Source organism: Bufo gargarizans, chromosome 6, assembly GCF_014858855.1.
Source record: "Bufo gargarizans isolate SCDJY-AF-19 chromosome 6, ASM1485885v1, whole genome shotgun sequence".
Taxonomy (NCBI): Eukaryota; Metazoa; Chordata; class Amphibia; order Anura; family Bufonidae; genus Bufo; species Bufo gargarizans.
This window is the reverse complement of record NC_058085.1, coordinates 312618499-312643943: the sequence shown is the minus strand read 5'-3', so window position 1 is coordinate 312643943 and position 25445 is coordinate 312618499. Positions and strand designations below refer to the sequence as shown.

Below are 25445 nucleotides of genomic sequence, written 5' to 3'. Positions count from 1 at the left end.
AACCAGTTACATATCTGCGACCCTGTGGCCAAGACGGACATTCCCCTGGTCATAGTTTGGGGTTAGGATGCCAGGAAGGGGAGATACAGAGATCTCCCAGAATGAACCTAGTAACGGCGCCATATTTGGCCTCCACCTGTAGCCAGAACCCAGGCGGATCCGTTGGTCCCAGAACCATCTCCCTGTGACCTTCCAGTATGGAGCTATGGGCCATAATGGGTTTCGAGTGTCTTTGGCTACCAGGACAAGGAAGGAAGGAAGAGTGACCGACTGCAGGTGAAAAGGCCAGCGTCTATCTTTGAAGGGGGCCACAGAGTAATGTGTATGGAGGGACCGTGGACAAACTGCTGACATCACTGCCCCCATGTGACTACAGCAAAGGATTACAGCAACCCAGAATTCATCATAACCCAAAGGATGGTTCATCCACCTGGTAACTGACTCTTGCTCTGTTTAACTCTGTTGTATCATACCACCTGTATTTGCACATCCGACCACTGTGTATATCGTGTATTGTCTAGTGCACCCTTAAGGCAATTAAATATATAATTTAATCTTGTGCTGGCCTTGTATCTCGGTCCACAAATTCCCACGTCCGTGTTTCGGCATAGTTATAGCTACCTGAGATGGTTCCTGCCCTGATATAATCCTGCTAGCGGACAGGGCTTATATCTAACGAGGGACTGGTGGCAGTCTACCGAGCTAACGGGGTGCTGTTTTACTGGAGCTGTGACAAGGCCCTCTCAGCTTGTCAGGGGTGCAAGCAAGTGTGGAGTTACACCAGAGGCAGCGTGGATCATCCTCTCTCACTTCTCATGCCTGTGTGGACAGGGGGTGTCTGTGTAAACTGTACCAAGCTGACCTTACGTTCTCCCAGGGAGGGTGTAACGTCACGTCTTTGAGACCGGTGATGAAACCGTATCTCATGGGCTTGGCATAATTGACATCAGGCGGGGCTGAGAGGTGCAAGGTTCGTCACAGTTACCGTTTTGCTCCTGGTGGTGGAACAATTTTTTTGTTCTTGTATTCTACAAATTAAAACCTGTTCTCCCATTCCCTAATAGCTCAGTGTGTGCTGGGCACTTGGGAGTAGTTTTTTATAAGAATGAAAGTGCTTTTCCTGGACATGAAAAACACCCAGATGACCTACAGAAATGGTTATAATGCTTTTACAATGTTCTGATGGCCATTGCTGGTAGTTATATTAGTGAAATTTACTTGACAGACTCCATTTGAAAGTTCCTCATGGTGAATCATCACTATTTTCATTTCTTCTTTTTTTAAAAGTTAAAAACAGGAACTGGAACATTATACTTAGTATAACAAAGTACAAAGCTCATTCTGCTGCGAGAAGAGATCTGGTGACATGGATGTGATTTTTCACCTGGTTTGCTTAGTCTTGTTCATCTCCACTTATTCTCCATGTTTTGGCGTGCTAAGGAAGCACTGTGACATCATAGAGCATGAATACTTTGATACTTACAGTAATAGGATGCCCTTGGATTTTGGTGGATTTGACAAACTAAACTTCAGCCTTGCAGCAGTCTGTAAAAGCTATAAGGCTTCTGTAATAGAAGACTTAGAAGAAGTTCCTGAAGCTACAGACTGGCTCTTCCTCAAAATGTTGTATGTCAGCATTAAACCACAAGCTTTTGCCCATCTTACAAACCTACGTTACATCTATATAGCTGGTAATTTTGTGATTTCACCAGTCGCTTTTTTGGAGCTGAAGCAACTCTCTGTTTTGTGGCTGGAACAGACAAGCAAACAAATCATTGATGGACTTGATTTAAGAGGACTTAGTATGCTACAGGAGCTTAAACTTAAAGGTGTCCCTTTTTCATCTCTGAATAAATCAATATTTGACAACCTTCATCAACTGAGACATCTTATCCTGGATTACAATTCTATTGACACCTTATCATCAGTAACTCAGTATCTTCCAAAACTAGAAAGTCTTGAAGGATTATCTCTAATTAGTAACCATGTAACTACATACAGAGAGACAGACTGCCTTTTGAGTGAGCACCCTACAGGTAATATCAGTCACATACATTTTAATATAACCTATTTGAACATTGATGGAACACAAAGTTTTAGGATTGAAAACAACTCGTTATGTAACTTTCCGAAATTATCATTTTTTAAACTTAATATAGGTTATTCAGCTCTAAAAGATTTAAAAAAGTCTGGGATCCAAGTAGTTGAGTCAGTTTCATTTACAGATTCTCAATTTCCTTCTTTCTACATATGTATGTATGTATCACTCTTTAGGATACAGGAACTTCAACTGGCAAATAATCATATTAAGGTTATCAATACAGCCAATGGGTCTTGCAGCATTCTACGTAGTCTAGATTTATCATTTAATGCTATCACAACTGTGGCTGCATCTCAGATGAAGAACCTAAGAAAAGTGAAGGAGCTCAACTTGTCAAACAATAAGATTACCACAATTGAAATATGTCTTGAGAACGTTTCCATGGCACTGGCTTATCTTAACTTGGATTTTAACTATTTATCTTCATTAACACGAGATCAATTTAAGTGCCTTATACACCTGAAAGCGCTTTCACTGAAGAACAATAAAATTCAGACCATAGAAAATTATTCCTTCCACGGCATGAAGACACTAGAAGTTCTGCATCTAGATAGTAATAATCTCTACAGTTTGGATGTTTTTGCATTTGAAGGTCTTTTCTCATTAAAACAACTATCTTTGAGTGAAAATTTCTTAGAAGAAATTAATAACAGGGCTTTTAAGGATCTGAGAAAGCTTGAAGAGATTGCACTTGGCTTTAAATATATGGTGCCCATGTTTTGGTCACAGTATATGGAGTCGCTAAAAAAAATGTCCCTGAAAACACTTGATACAGCTCTGACAATTGATTCGGAATATTTCAACTATTTTAATGCCTTTGAAAGTTTGAGCATTGACTCCCCGTGTGTGCTGATTGATAAGTGCGATGATTTTCCATTTTACAAAGTGAAAGAACTGTATTTAAGAAACATTTATTCTCTTCTCTGTTACAGTGTAAGATTTGAGAACGCACTGGACAAATTTACAAACTTGGAAAAGTTCTATTTAATAGCAGATGTAAGTTCACAACCTGAAAGAAACATCCTTAATTCTGCATTAGGAAATTTAACAAACCTTTCTTTCTTTCATCTTGAAAATACAAATAAACTAGAAGACGGCTCAGCATTAAATTTAACCAAACTATTTCTAGGTTTAGAAAGCCTCCAGATTCTGCATTTAGTCAATTCAGGAATAGAAGACTATGGTTCCAATGTGTTGTTCCGAGATTTAAAATCAGTCACATTTCTAATGATAGAAAGTGAGAAAATTTACAGATTCCCAGACAATATGTTTTCTGACATGGATAACCTAAAATATGTTTTTTTTCCAGAAACAAATTTTTATTGCAAATGTGATCTTTCATGGTTGAGTCAGTGGGTGAAATATGAAAAACAAGTTTTATTCCTTGACTTTTATGATCAGCCATGTTTTGTCAGTGCTCAAATACAACATTTTGACTTAGTCCCCTTCCTGGACGAAAACTGCAATACCGAGCTAGGCTTAATTGTGTTCATGGCTACGCTAGTCAGTACTTTGATATTTATGTCTATCTCCCTCTTCTATGAAAGCATTTGGTGGTATATTCTGTACATTTTGTACATAATTAAATGTTGGCTGAATAACAGACACCGAAAAGGAGACCGCTATGAGTATGATGTGTTTGTATCATATAATACCCACAATGAACAGTGGGTAACAGAGCAGCTTCTTCCTAACCTGGAGCAAAATGGTCCTCCTTTCTTTAAAGTGTGTATCCACAACCGAGACTTTGAGATTGGTAGAGACATTGTAGAGAACATTGTGGACAGTATATATAGCAGTAGATGGACAATTTGCATTATCACTCGCAGTTACCTTCAGAGTAACTGGTGCTCCTTGGAGATAAGAATGGCGACATACAGGCTGGTAGCAGAGAGAAAGGATTCTCTTCTCCTCATATTCCTGGATAACATCCCTACAGAAGAACTTCAATACTACCACAAGCTCACTAAGATTCTAGACAAGAAAACTTATGTGAAGTGGCCAGAAGATGGAGATGGGCAGCAGCTGTTCTGGGCCAGATTACGCAAAGTTATCGCTAGTCATAAAGAGGATTTCCAGGAGCCATAAAATGTATGTATACATTAAAATTGATTTGCACATACATTGGCTAATTAATATGCATTATATTATGTTCCATTGCTGAGCAAGTTTAGTTAGTGTACGTAAGTTCCCAGTGAGTTTACTATTATTACTTACACACCTTGGCATTCTATCAATGAGGTTGCTCACAGTAGCATGGGCAACCTGTTGAAAAACAGCTCTTGGAACACTTTAGAGATGTGGCCGTTCCATTTGTTGCACATAAAATGAAGACTAGAAGGGTCCTGATACTCTTGTGCCACTCCCACCATAATCCCTGGAGTAGAAATAGTGTGACTTTCCCTTGTGTAGGCCTCTTCATTGTGTTGCCAATGTGGTATTCAGACCAATTTCTGGCTATCATTGCATCTGAGACAATAGCGGGACTTGTCACAGAGGAGGATAGACCTCTATTCCAGGCTCCATTGCCCCCTTGCTGTGCACCATGATAGTGTTTGAGACAGGTGGCGTGAGGTCAATGGAACACCAGTAGTTGGACGTCTGGCTTGTAGCCCAATGTCGTGCAAACACCTTCTGATGGTTTGTCACCCTAGGCTTGGGATGTGATTCCAATTTTACTTGCATTACAGAATAGATCTTTATACGCCATTATTCTAATCGGACAATCCGTCCTTGCAGAGGTTCGCCTCTATGCACATCTTGCTGTCATTCCAGCTCCTCATTATTTTCCCAACCATGGGGAAATGCAATATTGAACAGTGGTAACATTTCAGTCTAGGTGTGTATTGATCTGCTGGAGTCATAATCCTAGGTATATCAGTTCAAGGATTCTGTCTCTCTCAGTTTGTGGCAAGTTGTGATAACTGGCACATCGATGAACAGGGGGCATTGCACAATCATCCAATGTGGCTAAAAAACTTTGCCCGCAATTTGGCTATTAATACTTATAGATGTCATGAATTAATATACAGCAGTATAGATAAAGGTCCATCCCGATGTTACCAGTTTGGGGTGTATTTATGCACAGTCCGAAATTAATGACTGTATAGTGGCAGGGACACTCGCCCCCCCTCCCCCCCAACTAGTAGCACTCAGATAGACCTTTATCGCAGACTGCTGCCAAATTCATAAACTTCTGCAAAGAATAATAATGGAGTGGCACAACATACAGTTTTATGGAAATATGTTCCAAAATTGTTATTCCAAGAGGAATGCAAGTAGTTACTAAAACAGATATGTCAGAAGAGATGACTGTAGCTTTGATTTGATTGGTACAGTTGCTAGAAAGAAAGGTTTTTGGTAAACGTTACTGTGAAATAGGTGAACGGAGAGCAGGCTGACCTAAAAAAAACTGTTCTAGTAGAGACACTTTTAGTAAAATGTACATTTCTTTTTATCTATCAGGGACTCCAATCAGGGTGATAAACCATCAGTGTACAACCCCAAAAAAACCTTTATTATTAATTTCACCTATTTGTTTTTTATATGTATATATATATATATATATATATATATATATATATAGTGCTTGAGAAAGGCTCAGTATTGGAGCCGAAACGTTGTACCGCAAGGTTGATTAAAACCACTTTTACCTTTTCAAGACCGGAGTGCCGTCCTTTTTCTGGATTCATTGATTGGGGTAAGGAGTCGATTCCCCTGGAACGTGCACCCTATTTTTCCTGTTCAGTAGTCAGTGCCGCCATTTTTCACATCTATATATATATATATATATATATATATACATACATACATACTCATTGACAAAAATAATGCATCAAGAAGGAGTTGTTGGAATTGAATAAAACTTTATATGTGTGAATGTAAAGATGATATATGTAAGTGACTACAATATTAGCGCAACAGGATATGTTTATTGAAGAAAATTGTACAAATATGGTGGCTGTGCGGGTGAAATAAGTATTCCAATCTAGGAAACCCTTGCTGTGCATGTGAGCTATACCACTGAAAAATGCCGGTTTAAAGCCCTGCCATGAGAGTCAACACATGTGGTGGCAGGATGTCCCTTGTGCCACTATTAGGGGTAACCGACTGTCATATGTGATGGCTGCCTAGATCCTAACACCAGAAGTTGGGGCAGTTTGTCCCTCCACAGAAAAGGCATAATTAAAGCACTCACCCTGAGACCTCCATACCCGACTGTTGTGGGATCCCAAACAGAACCTGAATGCGGTTCCACTCCGTGATATTGCAGGTTTTCATTCACAACACGAATGCAACAAAGGCACTAGTGGTTCTCTATAGAAAGACATGTAATTACACCCAATTTCCTTCTGCTAAGCCCCTGTAAATGGTCTGGGCAGAGACAGTGGTGTATTTTGAAGGTACCACCTATGTCTGTGTGTTGGACAACGAAACTGTGAGAACTGGTCATGCTTTTTGGCAGATCAAATGATCTTCTCAACTGGTGCATTACCTCAAGTAGCCATTGCTCCCAACACCTGCTAACAGCTTGGTCAGAACAGCCTAAATTAGTGATAGCTAACCTCCAGCACTCCAGTGGTAGTGAAACAACGACTCCCATCATGCTCCATTCATTTCTATAAAGTTCTGCGAACAGCCAAGCAAGTGTGCATCTTGAGAGGTGTAGTTTTACAACAGCTGGAGTGCCGGGGTTTAGCCATTACAGGCCTAGATAGAAGCAAGTGTGCATCTTGAGAGTTGTAGTTTTACCACAGCTGGAGTGCCGGGGATTAGCCATCACAGACCTACAGTACAGACCAAAAGTTTGGACACACCTTCTCATTCAAAGAGTTTTCTTTATTTTCATGACTATGAAAATTGTAGATTTACACTGAAGGCATCAAAACTATGAATTAACACATGTGGAATTATATACATAACAAAAAAGTGTGAAACAACTGAAAATATGTCATATTCTAGGTTCTTCAAAGTAGCCACCATTTGCTCTGATTACTGCTTTGCACACTCTTGGCATTCTCTTGATGAGCTTCAAGAGGTAGTCACCTGAAAAGGTCTTCCAACAGTCTTGAAGGAGTTCCTAGAGATGCTTAGCACTTGTTGGCCCTTTTGCCTTCACTCTGCGGTCCAGCTCACCCCAAACCATGTAGATTGGGTTCAGGTCCGGTGACTGTAGAGGCCAGGTCATCTGGCGCAGCACCCCATCACTCTCCATGGTCAAATAGCCCTTACACAGCCTGGAGGTGTGTTTGGGGTCATTGCAGGGGTCAAGTCCTGGGAAAAAAAGTGTGGGAACTCACCCAAGATCCACTGCAACCCCCCCCCCCTCCAAAAAATAAAAAAGCACAGAAAATCTAGCATGCTGTAATTTGTGTCGCTGCGGACTAAAAAATAAATTAAAAAAATAGCACTTTTAGAAAAGTTTGTCCTGGGATTCGATCTCATGACCTCTACACAGCAGAAGCAAGGCATATGCCCTCACAGCTATGAAAGCTGTCTAGCTTGCTACTTAAAAAAAAATATATATAAGACTTCTACTGTAGGTAACTTTGCCCACTGTGTATGGATGTAGCAGAGCTGGGTGTGTTGGGGCAGCTGTCATGTGTATGGTTGTACACTAGGTATCAGTACACAAGGTATCAGTAGAAGTATCAGAAAAAGAAAAAAAAACACTTTTAGTTTGTCCTGGGATTCAAACTCATGACCTCTACACATTACAGGCAAGGCATTTACCCTCACAGCCATAAAAGCTGTTGAGGTAGTTGCTTAAAAAAAAAAAACTAAGACTTCTACTTATACCTAGTGTACTGATACCTAGTGTACAACCATACACATGACAGCTGCCCCAACACACCCAGCTCTGCTACATCCATACACAGTGGGCAGCTGTCATGTGTATGGTTGTACACTTGGTATCAGTAAACTAGGTATCAGTAGAAGTCTTATAAAAAAAAAAAACACTTTTAGAAAAGTTTGTCCTGGGATTCGAACTCATGACCTCTACACATTACAGGCAAGGCATTTACCCTCACAGCCATAAAAGCTGTTGAGGTAGTTGCTTAAAAAAAAAAAAACTAAGACTTCTACTTATACCTAGTGTACTGATACCTAGTGTACAACCATACACATGACAGCTGCCCCAACACACCCAGCCCTGCTACATCCATACACAGTGGGCAGCTGTCATGTGTATGGTTGTACACTTGGTATCAGTAAACTAGGTATCAGTAGAAGTCTTATAAAAAAAAAAAAACACTTTTAGAAAAGTTTGTCCTGGGATTTGAACTCATGACCTCTACACATCAGAGGCAAGGCATTTACCCTCACAGCCATAAAAGCTGTCAAGGTAGCTGTTTAAAAAAAAAAAAATAAGACTTCTACTTATACCTAGTGTACTGATACCTAGTGTACAACCATACACATGACAGCTGCCCCAACACACCCAGCTCTGCTACATCCATACACAGTGGGCAGCTGTCATGTGTATGGTTGTACACTAGATATCAGTACACTAGGTATAATTAGAAGTCTTATATTTTTTTTTTATTTTTTTATTAAGCATTTACCTAGACGGCTTTCATGGCTGTGAGGGTAAATGCCTTCCTCTGATGTGTAGAGGTTGTGAGTTCAAATCCCAGGACAAACTTTTCTAAAAGACATTCTAAATGATCTCATAGTGAAGGAGATGATGTCATTAGGGGGCGGGGCGCCATGAGAGGAGTCGCAGACAGCTTCCTCTCAACTGAAGCTGCCCCTCCTCCCTTAACCTGCCGTGCGCTCCGTCTCCCCCTGTGAATCTGATTCAGCCGTGTTCTCCTGGCTTGAGGCTGAAAGGGAACGGCGTTCCTGCCATGAAAAAAGTGCAGGAACGCCGTTCCCATGCGTTCCCCCTCCACTCGACCCCTGGGTCATTGTCCTGTTGAAAAATAAATGATGGTCCAACTAAACGCAAACCGGATGGAATAGCATGCCGCTGCAAGATGCTGTGGTAGTCATGCTGGTTTAGTATGCCTTCAATTTTGAATAAATCCCCAACAGTGTCACCAGCAAAGCACCATCACACCTCCTCCTCCATGCTTGACGGTGGGAACCAGACATGTAGAGTCCATCCGTTCACCTTTTCTGCTTCGCACAAAGACATGGTGGTTGGAACCAAAGATCTCAAATTTGGACTCATCAGACCAAAGCACAGATTTCCACTGGTCTAATGTCCATTCCTTGTGTTCTTTAGCCAAAACAAGTCTGTTCTGCTTGTTGCCTGTCCTTAGCACTGGTTTCCTAGCAGATATTCTACCATGAAGGCCTGATTCACACAGTCTCCTCTTAACAGTTGTTCTAGAGATGTGTCTGCTGCTAGAACTCTGTGTGGCATTAAACTGGACTCTAATCTGTTTTTCTTTACTTAGCTGCTTTTTTCTTGCCATAATACAAATTCTAACAGTCTATTAACCCCTTAAGGACCGAGGACGTACCGGTACGCCCTATTTCCCGAGTCCTTAAGGACCGAGGACGTACCGGTACGTCCTGACTTAAAATCTGAATTCCGGCGCCGCGGGGGTTAATCGAAACGGGATTTCGGCTGAAATCATTCAGCCGGCATCCCGTAACAACGCAGGGGGGGGTCATTGGACCCCCCCGTATCGGCGATCGCAGAAAACCGCAGGTCAATTCAGACCTGCGGTTTTCTGCGTTTCCGGTCCATTCGGGTGTCCTGTGACCCGATGAACCGGAAAAAGACTGCGATCGGTGGCGTAATTTTACACCACCAATCGCAGTCCGAGGATTTGCAGAGGCGGAGCTGGCCCTGGTGCTGAACGCCGCTGTCCAGGGTGCTGATTGGTGCAGGGGAGAGAGGCGCGAGATTCAAACTTCCTGCGCTCCTCTCTCCCCTCCTCTTCCTGTCCAGCACCCTGACCGTGCAGCATCGTCCAGCACCAGCTCCTGTGTCCCCCTAAATCGGCATCCATCACCCTCCTGCACCCATCGCCACCCAGGTAGGTTAGGGTCAGTGAGGGAGAGGCACCTTTAGGCAGGGATAGAAGGGAAAAGTTAGAAAAAAAAAAAAAAAAAAAAAGAACATTTATTCCAAACTTTTTTTTTTCAACTTTCAGACCCCAGACCCCCCCTGCCACTTGCCCCCCCCGCATACCCCCCACCACCAGCCCCATCCCCCCCACCAACCCCCTCCCCCCACCACCAGACCCTTCCCCCACCACCACTTTTTTTTTTTTTCTGCGTGCGCTGACTGGCCGGCACTTTTTAGCGTCCGTCCACTGTTAGCGCATCGCCCGCCCCACCACCCCACCGACCGCTGATCAGCGTTGAACCGCAGATCAGCAAGTTTGAACTTTTTTTTTTTTTTTTTTCCTAACACTTTTTTTTGCCTGGACTTTTTAGTACGTGAACACCCGTGCCCCCACACACACGCACATAGAATAAAGGTTTACACGCACGCACATACACACGCACACACACACACCCATGGCCCACCGGGTGTTCTCGGCCGAGGAGGCATATGCCCAGATTGCCTCCGACTCTGAGAGCCCCAGTGAGGATGAGGATGACCCCACGTTCCTTTTGTCATCCGCATCCTCCTCATCATCATCGGATGACGATGAGCCACCAAGGCAGCGGAGACGCCGCCAGGCGGAGCCAGGGGCCACACATGCTAGGGATCCTGTGGCCCACCCTAGTACGAGCCGCCCTGGGGTTCGTACTGGTTTCCCGGCCCACCAAATAAGTTCACCGGAGCCCCCTGCCGATGAACTTAGCTGGTGTCCCCCAGTGGACTTTGAGCCTGAGATTCCGGATTTCGCTGGCAATCCTGGAATCCAGATTCCCACAGTGGGGTTTACTGAAATAGACTTTTTTAGTTTTTTTTTCAGTAACCCACTGGTGAATTTGATGGTGGAGCAGACGAATCTGTACGCCCAACAGTTCGTCGCTCAAAACCCAGGCTCAGTTTTGGCTAGACCCGGTGGCTGGACGCCGGTCAGTGCAGCCGAAATGAGGACATTTTGGGGCCTCGTGCTGCATATGGGTCTAGTCCAAAAACCCAGTGTCAGGCAATACTGGAGTGGGGACGTCCTGTACCAGACCCCACTGTACAGTATGGTCATGATACGTCACCGGTTTGAGGCCATCCGGAAATGTCTGCATTATTCCGATAATGCAGCATGTCCACCCCGAGGTGATCCTGCCTATGACCGGCTGTACAAGATACGGCCGGTCATCGATCACTTTGGGGCCACATTTCAGCAGGCCTACGTACCTGGAAGGGAGGTCGCGGTTGATGAGTCTCTCGTTGCGTTCAAGGGGAGACTCAGTTTCCGCCAATACATTCCCACAAAGCGGGCGAGGTATGGCGTGAAGCTATACAAAATTTGTGAGAGTACCTCAGGGTACACTTACAAATTTCGTGTGTACGAGGGGCGAGATTCCCGGATTCAACCACCAGAATGTCCCCCCACTCTGGGTGTTACCGGGAAACTCGTGTGGGACCTTATGTACCCACTGCTGGATAAGGGTTACCACTTGTACGTGGACAACTTTTATACCAGCATTCCCTTGTTCAGGTCCCTTGCCGCCAGATCCACGTTCGCTTGTGGGACCGTGCGGAAAAATCAACGCGGCCTCCCTGCCTACCCCCTCCAGGTACCTATCCCCAGGGGTGAGACCCGTGCACTTACCAGTGGAAACCTGTTGCTGGTCAGGTATAAGGACAAGAGGGATGTCCTTATGCTGTCCACAATCCACGGTAACAGCACCACCCCAGTCCCTGTGCGAGGTACCGCGGCAACGGTCCTCAAGCCCGATTGTATCGTCGACTACAATCGGTATATGGGAGGAGTTGATCTCTCTGATCAAGTCCTCACGCCATATAACGCCATGCGCAAAACCCGGGCATGGTACAAAAAAGTTGCGGTCTACATGGTGCAGGTTGCCATGTACAACTCTTTTGTACTATCCCGAAGCGCTGGCAGCACAGGGACATTCCTCCAATTCTATGAGGCAGTCCTCAAAGACCTGATCTTTTCGGACCGGGAAAGAGCAGGCCGGAGTACCTCGGGAACTGGAGGCGCCCGGATCGTCCCTGGCCAACACTTTCCAGGTGTGGTCCCCCATACTGGAAAGAAGGGACGAACCCAAAAAAAGTGCAGAGTATGTCACAAGAGGGGGATACGGAAGGACACCACAACTCAATGTGACACGTGCCCCGATCATCCGGGCCTCTGCATTATCGATTGCTTCAGGGAGTATCACACTTCCATGGAGTACTAAATTTTTATAATCCCCAACAGTTCACTAGAGAACATAAAACACTATGGCTCTCAGACTTTGGAGACACGAAAACAATTTTTCTTTCCCCAAAAAATATTAGTTTTAGTGCAGGCATCCTCAAACTGCGGCCCTCCAGATGTTGTAAAACTATAACTCCCAGCATGCCCAGACAACCTACAGCCATCATCAGGGCATGGTGGGAATTGTAGTTTTACAACATCTGGAGGGCCGCAGTTTTAGGATGCCTGCTTAGTGTCTCCAAAGTCTGAGAGCCATACATATTGGGCATCGTCGCGTGCGTAAAAGTCGTCGCTATAAAAATAACTTTTTACCAAACGCCTCGGATGAACGGTGTTAAAAATATAAAATAAAAACGGTGCCAAAACACCTATTTTTGGGCAAAATTTAAATTTAAATCCATTTTGCCGGTAATAAAGCAAGGGTTAACAGCCAAACAAAACTAAACATTTATTGCCCCAATTCTGTAGTTTGCAGAAACACCCCATATGTGGTCGTAAATGGCTATATAGCCGCACGGCAGGGCATAGAACGAAGGGAACTCCATACGGTTTCTGGAAGGCAGATTTTGATGGACAGTTTTTTTTTTTTACACCATGTCCCATTAGAAGCCCCCCCTGATGTAGCCTAGACTAGAAACTCCAAAAAAGTGACCCCATCTAAGAAACTACACCCCTCAAGGTATTCAAAAATTACTTTACAAACTATGTTAACCCTTTAGGTGTTCCACAAAACTAAATAGCGAATGTAGAAACAATTTTAGAATTAAATTTTTTTGTTACATTGCCTCAAAAAAGAGTAATATAGAGCAACCAAAAATCTAATTTACCCCAAAAATTGTCCCAAAACAACAACCACCTTATCCCGTAGTTTCCTAGATGGGGTCACTTTTATGGAGTTTCTACTCTAGGGGTGCATCAGGGGGCTTGAAAGGGTACATGGTGTAAATAAACCAGTCCAGCAAAATCTGCCTTCCAAAAACCGTATGGCGTTCCCCTTCTTCTATGTCCTGCCGTTTAGCCAAACAGTAGTTTACGACCACATTTGGGGTGTTTTTGCAAACTACAGAATCAGGGCAACCCATTTTGAGTTTTGTTTGGCAGTTAACCCTTGTTTTACTCCTGGAAAAAACTGATTATATTGGAAAATTTTCCAAAAAATAGAAATTTCTAAATTGTTTCTCCATCTGCCATTAACTCTTGTGGAACACCTAAAGGGTTAACAAAGTTTGTAAACCCAGTTTTGAATACCTTGAGGGGTGTACTTTCTTAGATGGAGTCACTTTTTTGAAATTTCTATTCTAGGGGTGCAACAGGGGGCTTCAAATGGGACATGGTATAAACAAAACCAGTCCTGCAAAATCTGCCTTCCAAAACCCATATGGTGTTCCCCTCCTTCTATGTGCTACCGTTCGGCCAAACAGTAGTTTACGACCACATATGGGGTGTTTTTGCAAACTACAGAATCAGGGCAACCCATTTTGAGTGTTGTTTGGCAGTTAACCCTTGTTTTACTCCTGGAAAAAATTGATTATATTGGAAAATTTTCCAAAAAATAGAAATTTCAAAATTGTTTCTCCATCTGCCATTAACTCTTGTGGAACACCTAAAGGGTTAACAAAGTTTGTAAACCCAGTTTTGAATACCTTGAGGGGTGTACTTTCTTAGATGGAGTCACTTTTTTGAAATTTCTATTCTAGGGGTGCAACAGGGGGCTTCAAATGGGACATGGTATAAACAAAACCAGTCCTGCAAAATCTGCCTTCCAAAACCCATATGGTGTTCCCCTCCTTCTATGTGCTACCGTTCGGCCAAACAGTAGTTTACGACCACATATGGGGTGTTTTTGCAAACTACAGAATCAGGGCAACCCATTTTGAGTGTTGTTTGGCAGTTAACCCTTGTTTTACTCCTGGAAAAAATTGATTATATTGGAAAATTTTCAAAAAAATAGAAATTTCAAAATTGTTTCTCCATCTGCCATTAACTCTTGTGGAACACCTAAAGGGTTAACAAAGTTTGTAAACCCAGTTTTGAATACCTTGAGGGGTGTACTTTCTTAGATGGAGTCACTTTTTTGAAATTTCTATTCTAGGGGTGCAACAGGGGGCTTCAAATGGGACATGGTATAAACAAAACCAGTCCAGCAAAATCTGCCTTCCAAAACCCATATGGTGTTCCCCTCCTTCTATGTGCTCCCGTTCGGCCAAATAGTAGTTTACGACCACATATGGGGTGTTTCTGTAAACTACAGAATCAGGGCAACCCATTTTGAGTGTTGTTTGGCAGTTAACCCTTGTTTTACTCCTGGAAAAAATTGATTATATTGGAAAATTTTCCAAAAAATAGAAATTTCAAAATTGTTTCTCCATCTGCCATTAACTCTTGTGGAACACCTAAAGGGTTAACAAAGTTTGTAAACCCAGTTTTGAATACCTTGAGGGGTGTACTTTCTTAGATGGAGTCACTTTTTTGAAATTTCTATTCTAGGGGTGCAACAGGGGGCTTCAAATGGGACATGGTATAAACAAAACCAGTCCTGCAAAATCTGCCTTCCAAAACCCATATGGTGTTCCCCTCCTTCTATGTGCTACCGTTCGGCCAAACAGTAGTTTACAACCACATATGGGGTGTTTCTGCAAACTACAGAATCAGGGCAACCCATTTTGAGTGTTGTTTGGCAGTTAACCCTTGTTTTACTCCTGGAAAAAATTGATTATATTGGAAAATTTTCCAAAAAATAGAAATTTCAAAATTGTTTCTCCATCTGCCATCAACTCTTGTGGAAGACCTAAAGGGTTAATAAAGTTTGAAAAAACAGTTTTGAATACCTTGAGGGGTGTAGTTTCTAGAATGGGGTCATTTTTGGGAGGTTTCTATTATCTAAGCCTCACAATATGACTGCAAACCTGAACTGGTCCATAAAAAGTGGGATTTTGAAGATTTCTCAAAAATTTCAAAATTTGCTTCTAAACTTCTAAGCCTTGTAACATCCCCAAAAAATAAAATATCATTCCCAAAATGCTACAAACATGAAGTAGACATATGGGGAATGTAAAGTCATCACAATTTTTGGGGGTATTACTATGTATTACAGAAGTAGAGAAACTGAAACTTTGAAATTTGCTAATTTTTCAAAATTTTTGGTAAAAAATGTATTTTTTTATGCAAAAAAATTAACTTTTTTGACCCAATTTTAGCAGTGTCATGAAGTACAATATGTGACGAAAAAACAATCTCAGAACGGCCTGGGTAAGTCGAAGCGTTTTAAAGTTATGAGCACTTAAAGTGACACTGGTCAGATTTGCAAAAAATGGCCTGGTCCTTAAGGTGAAAATGAGCCTGGTCCTTAAGGGGTTAAGGAGGACTATCAGCTGTGTATCCACCTGACTTCTCCACAACGCAACTGATGGTCTCAACCCCATTTATAAGGCAAGAAATCCCACTTATTAAACCTGACAGGGCACACCTGTGAAGTGAAAACCATTTCAGGTGACTACCTCTTGAAGCTCATCAAGAGAATGCCAAGAGTGTGCAAAGCAGTAATCACAGCAAAAGGTGGCTACTTTGAAGAACCTAGAATATGACATATTTTCAGTTGTTTCACACTTTTTTGTTATGTATATAATTCCACATGTGTTAATTCATAGTTTTGATGCCTTCAGTGTGAATCCACAATTTTTATAATCATGAAAATAAAGAAAACTCTTTGAATGAGAAGGTGTGTCCAAACTTTTGGTCTGTACTGTAGATAGTGGGCAATGAAGGACCCATCTGAAAGTCTGTCAACTGGCAAAATGTCTGAGGCATTCCAGCAGTCAATGATCTATCACCAAGAGGTACACTACCCTCCCTGACCCAGGAAGAAGTGCACCAGTATCTTAAAAAGATTAAAATAGACAAATCACTGGAACCAGATGGCATACACCCCCGTAATAAGAAATAAGTAATGTCATAGACAGACAGTTATTTTTGATATTTAGGGACTCTATATTGACAGGGAATGTTCCACAAGATTGCCGCTTAACAAATGTGGTGCCAGTATAAAAAAAAAAACAGTCAAAAACAGAGCCTGAAAACTCTAGGCCGGTAAGTTTAACATTTGTTGTGGGTAAATTGTTTGAAGGTTTTCTAAGAAATGCTAAGAAAACAGTACGGTGCTACAGATGGATCTGGATAGATTGGAGACTTGGGCAGAGAAGTAGCAGATGAGATTTCATACTGATAAATGTAAGGTTATGCACATGGGAAGGAATAATGCAAGTCACCTGTACATACTATATGGTAAAACATTGGGTAAAACTGACATGGAAAAGGATTTAGGAGTTTTAGTGGACATCAAACTAAACTGTAGAAACCAGTGTCAGGCAGCTGCTGTCAAGGCCAATAACAAGGCAGACATTGCAGAGATGGAGAGGGTTCAGAGCAGGGCAACTAAAGTAATAACTGGAATGGGTGGACTACAGTACCAAGAAAGATGATCAAAATTAGGGTTATTTAATTTACAAAAAACAACAACTGAGGGGAGATCTAATTACTATGTATAAATATATCAGGGGTCAGTACAGAGATCTATCCCATCATCTATTTATCCCCAGGACTGTGACGAGGGGACATCCTCTGCGTCTGGAGGAAAGAAGGTTTGTACACAAACATAGAAAAGGATTCTTTAGGCCCCCTGCACACGAATGTGTGCACTCCATGGTCGTGCTGCGGCCCGCAAAATGCGGGCCGCAATGCACGAACACAGTCCGTGGGGCAGCCGCAGCGGATCGCGGTTTATCTGGCCGTTCCGCAAAAAGATAGGACATGTTCTATCTTTTTTTGCGGAACGGAGGCACGGGATGAAACCCCACGGAAGCACTCCGTAGTGCTTCCGTAGGGTTCCTTGCTTCCGTTCTGCACCATTCCGCATCTCCGGATTTGCGGACCTATTTAAGTGAATGGGTCCGCAACCGTGATGTGGCATGCCCACAGAACGGCACCCGTGTATTGCGGATCCGCAAATGCGGTCCGCAATACAGCAACGGGAAGCACATGTTCGTGTGCAGGGGGCCTTATGGTAATGTCACGGAAGGTGTACAGGAAACAAGACAATGCAAAATGAATATATGACTCACTGGATCCAAAACTAAGGAACAAAAAGGAGACCCCTGCATCAGACCTGGCTCTCTCCCTTACTGCTCAGCCTAAGCGATAATCCCAATGGTGGATCGCATATCCTCGTACCTCGACTATATAACACCTGCACACTCTACAATAGTGAAGGGACACGACCACCGACTCCCTACACTAGACACGGAGGGAGTCAGGGTCGCCTGGGATCCAGCAAACAGAAAATCACAAATGAATGTACAACACTTAACTTGTAGAAGACTGATAGGATCAGCATGCGCACACACACTCCAGGAAGCTGTATAAACCGCACACTAATGCATTATGGGGAGGAATTTAAAGGGATGCAATCAGTCCAACTACATGACAGCTGAGAGAGGCTAACGAGATGAGGAACTGAAAACCAAAAACAAAGAAAACTCAAGGAGGAGGTTCTGAAAGGCTTCTGTCAGAGCTTCTCAGCTGTCTGGTTGTGACAGGTAAGAGCAGTAAGACTATGGAACTCTCTGTCTGAGGAAGTGGTTCACTAAAAGAGTTCTGATTGCCTGATTGGAGTCAGGAAGTAATTTTCCCCCTAAAATGAGAAAAATTGGCTTCTACCCCACAGGTTTTTGTTTTTTTGTTGCCTTCCTCTGGATCAACTTGCAGGGTAACAGGCTAAACTGAATGGACAGATTTTCAGCCTTACAAACTATAGGGGTCATTTATAAAACTGGTGTAAAGTAGAACTGGCTTAGTTGCCCATAGCAACCAATTTTTATAGGCCAGCAGAGGAAGCACTTTTACACTCTATTGTGGAAAGACCCAAGTGTCTAGTCGGAGCACACCTGTAAACATTTACATATCTGCCTGAGACATAACCGCATACTTGCTTTTGCAGCAATCTGACATTTCTATCTGGGTGTTTTTTCTCAATCCTATCTACACTGAGCAAAAATATAAACGCAAAAAACTTTTGGTTTTGCTCCCATTTTGCATGAGCTGAACTCAAAGATCTGAAAACATTTTCTACATACACAAAAGACCCATTACTCTCAAATATTGTTCACAAATCTGTCTAAATCTGTGTTAGTGAGCACTTGTCCTTTGCCGAGATAATCTATTCCACCTCACAGGTGTGGCATATCAAGGTGCTGATTAGACAGCATGAATATCGCACAGGTGTGCCTTAGGCTACTTTCACACTGGCGTTTCTGGGTCCGCTTGTGAGATCCGTTTCAGGGCTCCCACAAGTGGCCCAAAACGGATCAGTTCAGCCCCAATGCATTCTGAATGGATAAGGATCCGTTCAGAATGCATCAGTTTGGCTGCGTTTGGTCTCTGTTCCGCTTTTAAGGCGGACACCAAAACGCTGCTTGCATTGACGATGTAAGTCAATGGGGACAAATCCATTTTCACTGATACAATATGGTGCAATGGAAAGCGGATCCGTCCCCCATTGACTTTCAATGTAAGTCAGGACGGATCCGTTTTGACTTAGACTTTAAAAAAAAAAGAATAATGCAAATGGATCCGTTCTGAATGGATACAAGCGTTTGCATTATCGGTGCGGATCTGTCTGTGCAGATACAAGATGGATCTGCACCAAATGCAGGTGTGAAAGAAGCCTAAGACTGCCCACAATAAAAGGACACTCTGAAATGTGCAATTTGATCACACAGCACAATGCCACAGATGTCGCAACGTTTGAGGGAGCGTGTAATTGGCATGCTGACTGCAGGAATGTCTACAGTGCTGTTGCTCGTGCAGTGAATGTTCATTTCTCTACCATAAGCCATCTCCAAAGGAGTTTCAGAGAATTTGGCAGTACATCCAACCGGCCTCACAACCGCAGACCATGTGTAACCACACCAGCCCAGGGCCTCCACATCCAGCATGTTCACCTCCATGATCTTCTGAGACCAGCCACCCGGACAGCTGCAGCAACAATCGGTTTGCATAACCAAAGACTTTCTGCACAAACTGTCAGAAACCGTCTCAGGGAAGCTCATCTGCATGCTCGTCGTCCTCATCGGAGTCTGGACCTGACTGCAGTTCATCCACGACCATCACCTTATGTTGCAGCATGATAACGCATGCAAGGATCTGTACACAATTCCTGAAGAGAAGTGGACCAACATTCCACAGGCCACAATCAACAACCTGATCAACTCTATGTGACGGAGATGTGTTGCACTGCATGAGGCAAATGGTGGCCACACCACATACTGTGCACATTTCAGAGTGGACTTTTATTGTGGGCAGTCTAAAGCACACCTGTGCAATATTAATGCTGTCTAATAGGTACCTTGATATGCTACACCTGTGAGGTGGGATGGATTATCTCGGCAAAGGAGAAGTGCTCACTAACACAGATTTAGACAGATTTGTGAACAATATTTGAGAGTAATGGGTATTTTGTGTATGTAGAAAATGTTTCAGATCTTTGAGTTCAGCTCATGCAAAATGGGAGCAAAACCGAAAGTGTTGCATTTATATTTTTGCTCAGTGTAATAAAAGCGCTGTGTGAGTGTGCTGTATGCCGATTATTCATGTGCGCATGCGTGGCGTGCTGGCCACTCAACGCATGTCACAACACCCGCAGCCCGCGCCTCCCACACCAGAGCGTCGTCTTATCACAGCCGCCCCACACGCCGCATACCGGTCACTGTACTCCCCTCTTGCTCACATAGCGGTCACTGTCCCCTTCCTCCTCACATACCGGTCACTCTCCCTCGCTTCTCCTATATTCGTCCGGTGTTCTCCGCTAATTGTTCCACTCTTTCATCCACTTAACGTCTTGCGCGCTCCCGCATTCCAGCGGCTAATGACGTGCGCGCCTCCGTCTCTCTGCAACGCGCATGTGCTCAGTCCACAGTCACTTGCGCCACCTTCTGGAGACTAGGAGAATAGCTGGTATATATATCGTCCCTCTAACATCCTGCACCCACAGTATATATATCTATATACCACCCCTCTGCTCTCCTGCCCCTCCACTACAGATATATATATATATATGCATATATATACCACCCTCTGCTTTCTTGCCCCTCCACTACAGATATATATATATGTATATATACACCACCCTCTGCTCTCTTGCCCCTCCACTACAGATATATATATATATATATATATATATATATAAAAATGTATGTATACACCACCCTATCCTGCTCCTCCACTACAGATATATATCCATAATAACAAAAGCCCTGTGTGCATGCGCAATATCCGTGCGTGTGTACCAACCAGCACACGGCGCTCCACACATCGCCCGCACCGTCCATATCAGCGTGCTACCCTATCACCACCGCCCCACATGCAACCGTGCCGTGTGCGCTGGTGTGGGCAGCTGTGAGCCCCTTAGAGGTGCCAGTTCTGGCAGAATTGCTAACATTTTTCTCACACCGCTCACTGCGCATGCTTAGGAAACTCTCGCGCAACCTGAGAGGTAGACCACACTGTGAGATTTTTGACATTCAGGCACACTGGGTGTCACAGCTAAGAGCCTTAGTACTAGAACTCAGCATGCGTAAACGAGCACTTGCGAACCGAGCTGGACTCACCACGTTCACTGCGCATGCTTACAGGATACGAAATTTCACCACGCAGGGGCACTGGGTTGAGGAGCTTCTAGCCTCAAACACAAAACTGAGCATAAGTAGAAGAGCTCTCTCCTACAGAGATGTGCGTCTGCGTAGATGGTATCCTCTGTACACTACTGTGAGCAAGTTTTATTCCATGGAAAGGGCGAGTTTATTTAGTTAAATTCACTTTCATGTTATGTAATTTCAACATATATTTTGGTTTAAAGTGCATTTTCTTTCTGGCTGAGATATCCCCGGTGTTTATTGGTATCATCATCATCATCCATATTAATAAAAGCCCTGTGTGCATGCTGCATTTCCATGCGTGTGTGTCGATAATCAGCACACGGCCCGCACCGCCCCACACAAGCGCACCACCCAATCACTGCCATTCCACACACAACCGTGCCGCCAACACCAGCGCGCCGACCAATAATCACACGGCGAGGTCTCAGCCAGCCTTTCCTCTAAAATAAAATGGAACATGGTCAAGATCATATATTCAGAGAAAAATTGCTCATATCAAAATATTAATGCATGAATTATATCCTAGTTTCATGTCATCTTAGCCTCCAGAGGGAGCTGTTTCAACACAATTCCACATAAAGCTCTATACACAGACATCAATAAAACAGCTCCCTCTGATGGATTGTGTTTGAGGGAATCAATGGTACAAGCTATCTCTGTGTGCGTGCTCAGGGCGGTGTGTCCATGCGTGTGTGCCGATAATTGAACTGCGCATGCGCGGAGCGCCGATCAATCAACGCACGCCGCTCCACACGCCGCTTGCACCGCCCACACCTGCGTGCCGGCCAGTTACCGCCGCCGCTCGCAGGTTATGGTGTGTTCTCAACATCGGAGCGCCACCATTACTGTCTGTGCATCACAGAGCCGCACAGTCCCAGCACTCGCAGCCACTGCCAGCAGTCTCAGCCACAAGTCGCTGCTAGCAGTCTCAGCCAACAGTCAGTGCCAGCTATCTCAGCCATCAGTCAGTTCCACCAGCCACCAGTCACAGTGCCAGCAGTCTCAGCCATCAGTCAGTGCCACCAGCCACAGTGCCAGCAGTCTTAGTGCCACCAGTCAGTGCCAGCAGTCGCCTTGCCATTTAATATAGACTGTTCCTACTAATGTTTATGCGCTACTGTTCTAGCGCCCGTTATTGTAATGGGCTTAATGTCTAGTGAGTGTATAAATAGCATTTCATATATGTCACTGAATGGCTATGGATACAATAATGTACAATTGTCATTAATACATTTTTCTTTATTTGTAGTTTTAGAAAATGCGCACTAAAGCCGGTATGTGAATGAATAATTGCTGCTCATCATGCACTTTTACTAACAGATGCACATGGCTGCTGTTTCATGGACAATTTTAGTGCAAAAAAGAAAATCTGAATGTTTTCCTAGTAAGGCATGTAAAATTCATTTATTGATATAATCTATACAATAAGCTGGGTACCTGTGCAAATACTTTCATTTGCTTATCTTTTTAAATGTATTTCTAAATTGCTTCATTACTTCCCATTTTATGACAGATTAAAACTAAATGTAAAAATGATTTCATTTACGTAATTTTCATAAACTGTGCATATTTCTATCACAAAGTTTGTCTCAACAACCTCTGTTCAATCTGAAATGTCACTCATTTTACTGCAAACTGGACCTGTGTTAGGGAACATGTTTTACTGCAAAAACTGCATTATTACCATTGTAGATTGTCGATACCAGTGTGTACTGTCTTTGTAGAAGGGGAAGGACATTTGAACCCTCTTCAATTTTGCTACCGTTTAATAATCTGTGTATCAAACCTGTGAATTTACATTTATATAGGCCTCATAATAAAATGGTAAACGGAAGATTCCAAACGAAAGACCCATGCCTCATCATCTGAGGGTCAGAATGTGAGTAGTAGTGCAAACAGCAGTAGCAGCACCAGCCTTCTGGCCAGTAGTAGTAGTAGGCTATAGATCTCCCTCACGTCCGACAGGCCTCAGATTATTATTGAGGACAAAGAGGATGACATTATGGACTGAATGCCTCACTCCTCCTCTCTGTCGCAGCAGGATGATGTCGAGGTCACCTCTGAGTCTGACAAAGTGCCTTGGAATCAGGGGTCACAGCATTCCTCCTGCTCCTTCTGTCCCCAGAAAAACCTTTCACTTGACTTATCTCTGCATTCATTTCCCCCTAGTGGGGGACCTTATTTTTTTCTCTAAGAAAAGGCAATAAACCCCCACATGTTCATATATTGTGTGAGATCAATCAGCATTTGGACTGCCATGAAGAGGAGGTTCAGGTGGAAGACCCCATGCATAGTTGTGTTGGTGATGGTGGTATTAGTAGTAGTAGTAGTGGTACTTGTAGCCACAGTGGTGGTGGTAGAGGCTGTGGTAGCAACGATGACACTCGGGGTAAATACAGAGCAGGCAATCAGGAGGGAAGCCAAGGGGCGCGTACATTCAAAACCTCTAAAAGATGTGGTACGGCCAGATCTGCTTCTGGGTGGTCAGCTTGGAAACTGGTGATGCCACTGATACTGTGGGATCATGCTGTAAACATGCCAGACCTAGGCCAAGCTTGGCTTCAGCTAGCCAATTATCTCCTGTATGGCTTTGTTTCTTCACAAGGCCAATGCACAAAACCACAGCCATGTGCAAGATCTGCAGGATTAAAATAAGTTATGGGCATTAAAAAACAAACATAGATACCAGGACTGCACATGAGGCAGCACCACCAGATCCAGTGAGAAAATAGAACTTGGCAGCATTTGGCATTGGAACAAGCGTGTCCTTCTTCTCCCAGTCTTCTCTTTAGCAGCCAGACCATATACCCAAGCAGTACAATGTCCTTGTCATCATCATCAGCTGCTTCTTTTCCTGCCCTTCCAACAAGACAATGACTGTAAATACACAGCCACAGGCGTGACATAGGGACAACTTTTTAAATGTACTTGAGTGGCCCAGCAAGATCCCTTAATTAAACCAAATCATCTAGAGAAACCTGAAAATGGAGAGACCTAAACATGGTAGTGTACCAATGGACCCCATACAACCTGACATAGCTTGAAAGGATCTGGAGAGAAGAACATCAGATGAAATATACGCATGTGCCCTGCCCTACAATAAGATAAGGATAGTAACCTATTGTTTCCAATTGCAAGTAGACACCCGCAGACGTTTCAAAACCACAGGGTCGTATTACTTTTCTTCCTCTGGCTAGTGTACTTAAATGATGCAATTTATTTCACCATCAATCCACCACCCGAAATCCCTATATCAGGAAAAAGGGATAGCATGCCACACTAGTGAAGCATCATAAAGATACCAGGTCTAAACTGTGGGGTTTATTGTACTTACAAAATCTTCAAAAACTTAAAGCATATTAAAACATGTGCAAACTGAGCAGTCAATGATTGGAAAGGATCCATTCCTTCCTGATCATTGCCTGCTCGTCAGCGGAGAGGAGTGATGCATTTATATGGGACAAGAGTAGAGTTGAGCGGACACCTAGATGTTCGGGTTCGACGGGTTCGGCCGAACTTCACAAAAAAGTTTGAGTTCTTGACCCGAACTTGACCCCGAACCCCATTGAAGTCAATGGAGATCCGAACTTTTGAGCACTAAAATGGCTGTAAAAATGTCATGGAAAGGGCTAGAGGGCTGCAAATGGCATCAGAATGTGGTTAAGAGCATGGCAAGTGCTCTGCAAACAAATGTGGATAGGGAAATGACTTTAAATAACATAAAATACATAAAAATAAAAATTAATAATCTTGATCTAGGAGGACGAGGTCCTAATGGAGTAGGAGGTTGAGGAGGCGGTGGATGTGGCGGTGTAGGTGGAAGCGGCGGTGAAGGAGGAGGTAGCCTACACTGCTTTTTGGTACACCCTAAAACATTCGGACAATACACTGGTTGCAGGGCAGGCCAGCACCTCCAAGGCGTAAAGGGCAAGCTCAGGCCATGTGCCCAATTTGTAGACCCAGAAGATGCAGGGGGCAGACCCATCAGTCAGTTCGTGTAGGTGTGTGGAAACATACTGCCCCACCATGTCACACGTCCCCGTGATGTTCACAATCCAATCGGATATCTGCTCTATTAACTTTTGATGTTCTGTTTTGAGCCTACCATGTTGATCAAGGTTATCGGCGAATCGGGGTTCCACGCCGGAGAGGGAGCATGAGAAAGGGAGACCACATCCAAGGGAGGTCAATGGCTGCAATGTGATCGAGCTGAAATGTGGGACAAATTATTAAAGCAGAAGGATCGAATGAAAGGGCCAATTAACCTGTTGGGGACACATGACGTACTGATATGTCATGATTCCCTGGTACTTAAGGACACATGACGTACCGGTA

The 25445-nt window shown here is 43.6% G+C and overlaps 1 protein-coding gene across 4 annotated transcripts; it reads left to right on the top strand.

Annotated features, from left to right (window-relative positions):
* The first annotated feature begins 1357 nt into the window (after window positions 1-1357).
* Window positions 1358-22943, top strand: LOC122940951 (toll-like receptor 13). 4 transcript variants are annotated; one of them, XR_006390400.1, is made up of 3 exons: window positions 1358-2036; window positions 3034-3097; window positions 3411-3446. XR_006390400.1 is itself a non-coding variant. In XM_044297888.1 (2 exons), the coding sequence occupies exon 1, from the start codon at window positions 1367-1369 to the stop codon at window positions 4187-4189; it is 2823 nt and encodes a 940-aa protein (XP_044153823.1). In that variant the 5' UTR covers window positions 1358-1366; the 3' UTR covers window positions 4190-4192; window positions 22360-22943. The 4 variants fall into 4 exon arrangements, 3 of the variants coding, with proteins under 3 accessions (XP_044153823.1, XP_044153825.1, XP_044153826.1); XM_044297888.1 differs by adding an exon at window positions 22360-22943 and having other exon boundaries at window positions 1358-4192; XM_044297890.1 differs by having other exon boundaries at window positions 1358-3097; window positions 3411-3592.
* The last annotated feature ends 2502 nt before the right edge of the window (window positions 22944-25445 follow it).

Bases quoted from the DNA above. Each gene is read 5' to 3' on its own strand.
- LOC122940951 (XM_044297888.1), top strand. From the start codon at position 1,367: ATGGATGTGATTTTTCACCTGGTTTGCTTAGTCTTGTTCATCTCCACT.